At 43.5% G+C, this 8,073-nt stretch overlaps 2 protein-coding genes across 3 annotated transcripts in view; both read left to right on the plus strand.

Annotated features, from left to right (window-relative positions):
- The window catches only part of MCM8 (minichromosome maintenance 8 homologous recombination repair factor), a gene marked incomplete at its 5' end in the record, with an annotated part of 23,322 nt that extends 21,123 nt beyond the window's left edge, over window positions 1-2,199 (plus strand). Inside the window, 2 exons of the mRNA XM_015417484.1 lie at window positions 714-903; window positions 1,740-2,199. Of these exons, the coding sequence (XP_015272970.1) occupies window positions 714-903; window positions 1,740-1,832 (283 nt within the window). The remainder of the gene's footprint in view (window positions 1-713; window positions 904-1,739) is intronic.
- Window positions 2,200-4,616: 2,417 nt separating this feature from the next.
- The window catches only part of CRLS1 (cardiolipin synthase 1), a 13,963-nt gene continuing 10,506 nt past the window's right edge, over window positions 4,617-8,073 (plus strand). For both annotated transcript variants that reach the window (XM_015417487.1, XM_015417488.1), the window contains exon 1: window positions 4,617-5,228. In XM_015417487.1, the coding sequence (XP_015272973.1) occupies window positions 4,818-5,228 (411 nt within the window). In that variant the 5' untranslated portion in view covers window positions 4,617-4,817. The remainder of the gene's footprint in view (window positions 5,229-8,073) is intronic.

Consider the following 8,073-nt stretch of genomic DNA (forward strand, 5'->3'; position numbering starts at 1 on the left):
TACCTTGTGGCTAATAGCCACTGATGGACTTCTGCTCCATATGCTTATCTAATTCCCTCTTGAAGCTGTCCATGCTTGTAGCCACCACCACCTGAGGCCGTGAATTCCATGTGTCAATCACTCTTTGGGTGAAGAAGTACAGTAGATAAAATGCGATTGGGATAAAACCAAAACTTGATGGGGCCCGATAGGGCTCCATGTGCCCTCATTCCCTTTGGTGAGCTGCATACATCCCCAGATGATTGTCCTTATTTACTCAGAGCTCCATGTATATGTGGAGCCCCACAATTAGAGTGAACATGTCTTGAATAGTTTGAACTGTTTGTCATGAAAACAAATTTATTAGCTAGTAGAGATGGTCAGCCAAAAGTGATGAGGGGGTTGGGTCAAAAGTTCTGTTCCACTAATGGTGGAGCCTTCCTGTGGTACAAGGAATCTTCCATTAGCAGGGCATACTTTGACCACTAAAGGAAAGACAATGAACATCCACAAATAAGTAATGTGGCCCACTTCTGGTCATATTTGTTCTGTTAACATTTAGAATCATTGAGTTGTCAGAAGTCCTGATATTTGCAAAAGATCTTCTTGCAGTGTTATCATTTGCAGACTGATATAAGCTGAAAAGAGTTCAAGGGAGGATCACTGCTTTAGTAGCTTTTAAATAGTAATTGGAATTGCAAACTGTTGTTTGTTTGGTTTTCTTCGGTCTCAAGCATGTTAGGAACTTACTCTGATGAGTTTGGGAGGTTGGATTTTGAACGTTCTCAGCATGGCTCTGGTATGAGCAACAGGTCACAAGCAAAGAGATTTGTTTCTGCCCTCCACCGAATTGCAGAAAGAACCTACAACAATGTCTTTGAGTTTCAGCAGCTACGGCAAATTGCGAAGGAGGCAAACATAAAGGTAAATTGGAAGCTAAAAACATGTGTTTGGCAAGAATAACATTTATCAGCATTATCAACTGTAAAAAAGATGTAAAAGTTAATTGGAAAAAATTATTCCCGTCTCTCTACTTCCACTGCTCAGTGGGATCAAACGTATACATTGAAAAAAATGTACACTGAAGTTGCCTGCCTTACTCATGTGTAGTTTTTCATCAGCACCCCCAGATTGTATGCCTATGAGTTTTTTTGTTTGCATTCTTCCTTCTTGGGAAATCTGACATCTCAATTTAAATAATATCCTCCTATTTTTAATCTACCTTTTTCTGCACATTCTAATGTGGTTTTCTGCAAATATTTCACTGTGTTGTCGTTAACAATTGGATCAGTAATGCATAGCATAAAATATGACAATAGTTTATTCTGTCTCACTTTACATAATACCAATATGTAGTTAGGTTTTTGCTTTACTGAAGAGGACATTACTGAGGAATTGAAATGTTCCAAATTTATTAAAAAGACTAAAGACAGATGCTGTGTTCCCCAGAATGCAGTACTTGGTGTGACCTTTTATGCAGTTCTGACAACATATGTTAAAGCTGCCTGCCTCCTCTGTGGAAGAGTTCCACAAAGACATCAAGAGCTATTTTCTGCTGGGCAGAAGCATGCCATTGCTTATTCTCAATTCCTCCCCCCCACCCCCACTCCTTCAAGTAGCATTCCACAATGCCATAACACTAACTACCTTTGAAACTTCCCTGCTGTAAATTTTTTGAAACCTTATACCATACGTTTACATTCCATGTATCACATATTTGTTTGCCTAGATGACAGTGTGGGTTTTTTTCCTTCTTCCAGGTAGCTGATTTTGAAAATTTTATTGGATCTTTAAACGATCAGGGTTATTTCTTGAAAAAAGGTCCAAGATTATATCAGCTTCAGACTATGTGAAGGAACGTATCCAGCAGAACACTGTATTGCGGTAAGGATGATTACAGGCAATCAAAGTTACCGTCTTGGCTGAAGTTCAAGATAATTTTACAGATTGTTACTTCCAGGAACACTGTGTGTATCCTGAGTTGCACAATTGTACACAGTGAGTACAGAGACTACTAAAGTGCAGTTTTTGCAGGGGGCTGGAAGGCTATGTCAACTCATACAACTCCTTCTTTCTCTTGTGTGGATTTTCTCTATTTTCCAGTTCTAGTGTTAACAGTAATTCGCTGTCTTGGATAAAGGATGGCTAACATTAAACACAAAATGGACAAGGAAGCCACATGTGAGTGGGGGAGGAGAGAGCACAGAAACCCATGGCTTGTTCATGGCCCTCTCCTAAAGCAACCTGTTGTTAAAATGTCTTGAAATTGAGTTACCAGTAGCAGCTTCTTAATACTATTTTGTAACATTTTTGAGAGACTAATATAAATTTAGTGTTTAAAATTTTTTCGTGTTGACACTGTTCAAAGTGTTTCATTATGTTTAAACAACTTTGTTCTGCCTCTCTTAAATAGGAAAAAAACCACAGTTCACATTATTGGGAAGTTTCAGTTCTTAAACTGGAAAAAAAAAATCACTCTTTGTAGATGTTCATAGCTCTGTGGATTAATGTTTTAGTTGTATAAAACTGCAGTGCCAACTTTAACATGTATAATGTTGGATTATTTAAAATTAAAGCAAAACTCTTGTTCAGTTTCAAAAGTTTACTTTGTGTGTTGCACCGTAACATGGTAAGCCAAACTTTCACCCGTGTGCATGTGAAGAAAGCACAGACATAACCTGTATAATACTGTGCCAAGAGGACTGCTGGGCTTAGTTGTATGGCATATGTTTGTGGAGGACAGCAGCAGGTAGTATCTGTTATATTCCTCTCTGTGGTGGCTTGGCCTGCCTCCCAGCTGGACGAGAGGAGGTTAGGGAATAGCTGCTACCACAAGCAGAGAGTGCTTCATATGTATGCACTTCTCTGAAGGTAAATTAACAATTCCTTCAAATTGCTTTAGGTGGGTCTGGATGGTAGCTAAAGTTCTCTGTAGGTGCCAAATGCCTTGCATATCAAGATGCTAGGGCCAGTGTTCCCTCTAAGCTGAGTTAGTGTGAGCTAGCTCACAGGTTTTTAGCCTCCAGCTCACACATTTTTGTGTTTGCTCAGGAAGGATGGCTCCAGAGCAAACTAATTTATGCATTACTCAAATCGCCCGCTCACAACTTTAATGCCAGTAGCTCACAAAGTAGCATTTTTGCTCACAAGGCTCTGCAGCTTAGAGGGAACATTGGCTAGGGCATGCGCTCATAAGGGCTGCAGTCAATCTGAATATGTAATTATTTAAAATGATACACACACACTTTTCTCCCCATAGGGATCAAAATGGCACGGGCCCTTTTTTCTTCTGTTAGTAATGCATTTTACTCTTTTTCTTTACATTTTGATATAGCAAGGGGAGGGGGCTATGTAGCAACACTTTCAGATTGAGCTGTGCAATCCCATCAACAAGACACAAACTATTTCCACTTTTCAAAATAAGCAATGAATTTAAGGAATATATAGCTGAGCATTCTGTAAAAAAAAGTCCTTAAGTTAGGAAACATTTGGCATTTGTAAACAATTTCTGATAAACAGTTCCCCCAAATGTGATGCTATTACAGGCCATGGTGTTTATAGTAGATAATCCCTCTCTACCTTCTCAGTCTGCTCAGAAGTAACTTATTTTAGCTTAATTTAGGGTTTAAAACTGAGGTGGTCCAGGTTACATCACCAACTAGGCTGCAAATTATACATCTCTTAAACTGGACAAAGGAGTACTAATATTGTTATAACGGTTAGAAAGTTTAGCGTGGTTTAGTGGCAGCTTGCAGGGTGACCTTGGGGCCAGTCACACACTCTCAGCCTAATGTAGGTGTAAGGATAAAATGGAGAATGATATAAGCTATTTTGGCGCCCCACTGGGTAGAAGGGTGGGATATATTTACTGGCCTTACTTCTGCCTCCGGTAAAACACTTCACTGATACTTTAAAAGATTCTTATAAAATCAGCTTGCCCGTGTTGACAAGATATGGCTGCTCAATCACACCTTCTGCATTTACCACAAATCATTCCCCCTGTGCATTTTTATCCTTCTTTGTTCATCCAAAACATAAGCTTGACAATAAGTCAATACAGTAAAAAGTAAATGCCAGATCTACATGGGTCCTGCAGCTTTTTAAATGGAACTCCTTCAAACCCACTATCAAATCACATGTCAAACCCAGGACCGTGGACTGAACCATACTCTACACAGATCCAATAATAGTGGTGTAGATCTGACTTTTAACCAGTCCCATTTTATGAGTGTTATTGGTGGTTACTGATATTGATGCATTAACCCAATTATAAAATTACATTGTAGTGAATTATAGATAACTTTCCAAAATGTGCTGGGTCTTAAGATAAGCAGCATCCACCTTCATTCAAACCAAAAATGCATCCCCTTGTCACCTGCCTCCTACCCTTGTTTGCAACACCTGCCTACCCCTTGGCTGGCAAGGTGAGCGCCACTATGGTCCTTGTAGCAGTGCCTTCTCACACCCAGTTGCCTCAGTGCCTCTGGTTTCAGCCAAAAGCCGCTTCAATTTAGGAAGGATAGCTTTGCTCCCCCTCTTCAAAAAGGCTCCGTTGGACAGGGGCGGTGGCCATCATCTGCCCCGTTAACGGAGAGAAGGGGAGGATGGGAGGCGTGTCGCCGTAAAGCAAAGCGGGCGACGTCGTAAAGGCCACGTAGTGTGTTGCCAAGGTGGTAAGCCGAGAGCGAGCAAGAGCTGCGGCTTAGTTGAATGGAGGAAGGTGAGGTAGCGGCCACCGGCGCGGAGGGAGCAGGCGAGGAAGAGGAGGGGCCTGCGGCTTCCGCCCCTTCCTCAAGCCCTTTCCCCGCGGGCAAGGAGGCCGTCCGCCTCACCGAGTCATGCTGACCGCGGCTTGGCTGTGCAGAGGCGCCGCCTGCAAGTGGAGCGTCCTGAGGAGCGCCAGCCCGGCACGGCCCGTCGCGGCCACCGTAGCGGCGGCAGGGGCCGCGGCCATCGTCGCGCGCCGCAGCAACAGCCGCTCTCGAGCGTCGCTCGCGGCCTCCTCGTTGGCCGGCCTCGCGGCGCCCTCTCCCCCCTCTTCGCCGTGCGGGAGCCACCGGCGGTTACTGCGCGTGCGCGAGCGTAGCTCGGAACTCTTGGTCGGCCGAACCTCAGCCGGCGGCTTCCCTTCTGGCGGAGCAGGACAGCCAAGGCGCTCTCGCAGCAGCGATGAAGGAGCCTCTCGGCCGCCGGGAAAGTCCTCGGAGCTGGACGCTGGGAGAGCGGACCGAGAGCGACGCGCCGAACTGGTTGGTAGTGGGAAGCGGGCGGCGGCGCTTGTTCTCCGGTCAGCCTGGGGCCGCCGCTGCAGGTGGGAGGGGGTCACGTGACGATGGAGAGCCTCTTGACAGGCATGCTTGTTACGTGGGCGTCAGTTGTTTGTTGACACACGCGCACACACACACACGGGCTTCTAGGAAGATTCAGGCGGGGTAGGCGTGCTGGCCTGAAGCAAGCAGCAGAACAGAGTTTGAGTCCAGTGGCACCTTTAAGACCAACAAAGTTTTATCCAAAGTCAGAGTCCTTTATTATGGTATTACACCCGCATGAAACACAGGATAAAATGTACCATGGTCATTGCCCAAAATCGTTAAAAGTTTCAGATAAAACTATGATAAGAAATTGTAAATAACATTCCAATAATACATAGGGATATATTATTGCAGGAAAGAAGAGGGTGGGGAGGCAGCTGTTAGGAAGGGCCAGTTGCAGCCAAGATGCATAAGAATTATTTGCTAATTTCCTGCCGTTCATTGATCTTACCGGCCACCTGATCCAATTTCAACCCTACTTATGCATCTTGGCTGTGACTGGTCCTTCTTAACAGCTGCCTTCCCACCCTCTTTTTTCCTGTAAGTGGGGCTTGAGGAGATTTCATTTCATTGTGGCTGATGAAGTGCGCTTGCACACGAATACTTTGAATAAAACTTTGTTGATCTTAAAGGTGCCTTTGGACTCACACTTTGTTCTTATGCTTCTAGAAACTTAGTTGATTGAGGAGAAGGATACTGTAGGTCTATAATCTGGGACAGCCAGATTTGAATCCTTTCTTTGCCACAGAAGCTCAGTGAAATGGCCTTCTTCAGCCTAACTTACTTCACAGTGTGGTTGTTGTAAGGATAGGATGGAGGAGGAGAGGATGGGGATGTAAGGTCTTTTTGCCCCCAATGGGGAGGAAAGAAAATTATAACTAAACCAAAAAAAGTTGGGCTTTAAAAAAAAATGCAGCGTGACTTTTTTGTTGTTATGAAGGAGAGCACCATCATCCTCTCATCTGGAAGTGGTGCTAAACAGTATTCATGTTTCTGTGCCAAAATCAGAATGCCTGTGTGCCCCAAGGCACCTTGGTGAAACAAATAGAATCTATAGTCCCACTAGTGCTTATGCCCAGGGTTATTATTTTTAATGTGTGTCTGCCTAATTCTATGAGCAAGAAATACAACCTGTGTTGTAGCCAAAGTTACAGTCCTGTCATTGCCAGCCCAAAGATACGGTAAGTGGAAATCATGCAAGCAGCAAGAAAACATGTTCAATAAAGGCAGGTATGAAACTGACTCTTCTAGTAGAGTACAGGTGACAACTAAATAGGAAACAGGATAAAGTTTTAGTTACAGCTGCAATGGAAGAGTCTCTGTGGGAGGCTAATATCTTCTCAGCGACCTAACAATTCTGTGATTGGTAAAGCATTTGTTCTAGCCAGGAAGAATAGTTGGTGAAAAAGTGGGACCATTAAAAAGGTAATGTGACAAAACAGGAAAAAGAGGGACTGAAAGGCCCTAGAAAAGGGAAAACTGTGTCTCTTGGCATCTAAATTAATAATGTCCTGATCTAATCTTTCTAACTTCTGGGACATCAATAGGGGAGGGGCTCTGATTAAACCCTAGACCCAGCACCTTATCCACCATTATTTTATCCCAGGATGATGTATGAGAATCAAACTGAGTACATTTTAAAAGCTCAGGTGAGGACTTACATTCTACCAGGAAGAGTTTAAATTTTATTGCAGATGGCCAGGCCATAAGAGAAATTTGACTACAGCCTGTTTTCAGTAATAAATTAGAATTTGAAATACACTTGGGAGCCTACAGAAGTGTGCACAGGAAGGAAGCTTGCACACTTTCCAGGTAATGTAAGGCCGCAGAGATCCAAATAGGCACTCCATGTAACAGGAAGGAGAGAATTTTTGCACAGTAAACCTTCGCTGTCATTGGAATTGACTGACCCCCCTACTGAAAAAGATTCTCAGAATGGCAACTAAGTGAACTTTCATTCCTTTCAAGACATGATTAAGATGAGTAGGCCAAGTATTGGAAGATGTAAGGTGGTACCTGACATAACAGTATGAGTTCTCGTCTCTCAAGTGTCCATTGCTTATCCAAAACTGACTGATTTTTCTGTGTGTCTCCCGTTCTGAAAGACCAGGATCTTTGATTTGCTGTAGTTAATAACCAGCTGATTATCCTGACAGTGTTTTGCCATAGCACAAAGTAAACATGACTTCTGGTTTCTGGTGTGGTGGAAGCCGGACGTGTGAGGGCTGTGCTTCACTGCTGGGGCTTTGATCTTTGTCTTAATTTTATTCAATGTGTGGTAGCTTTTTTGTTTGGCTCTTTTAACTTTATCTTATTCTCTTCTTTTTTTCCTTTCCTCCCTAGCTTTCACTTTTTATCTATGTGAGGGAGTAGAAGGCATGCTTCCTCTTCCCACTTTCATTTTCCCCCTCTTTCTTTTAAGTGTTCTTTACTTAGTGTGAGGTGATTGATTAGCCCAGGTCTAGTTCACGCTCAAATACGGATTGGTTTTGGTTTACATAGAACCAAGCAGGAGTCTTCTTTATTTAATTCATTCGTACCCTGCCTTTCTCCCCAATGGAGACCCAAAGCGGCTTGCATCGTTCTCCTCTCCATTTCATCTTCACAACAGCCCTGTGAGGTAGGTTAGACTGAGAGTGCATGACTGGCCCAAGGTCACCCAGCGAGCTTCCATGGCATGAGTGGGATTTGAACCTGGATGTCCCAAGTCCTAGTTCAGCACTCTTAACCACTACACTACCCTGGCTCTCTTGTGGTACCTTAAAGACCCGGCAGTATTTTT

This window comes from Gekko japonicus, unplaced genomic scaffold, assembly GCF_001447785.1.
Source record: "Gekko japonicus isolate JY-2015 unplaced genomic scaffold, Gekko_japonicus_V1.1 scaffold3683, whole genome shotgun sequence".
NCBI classification, from domain to species: domain Eukaryota; kingdom Metazoa; phylum Chordata; class Lepidosauria; order Squamata; family Gekkonidae; genus Gekko; species Gekko japonicus.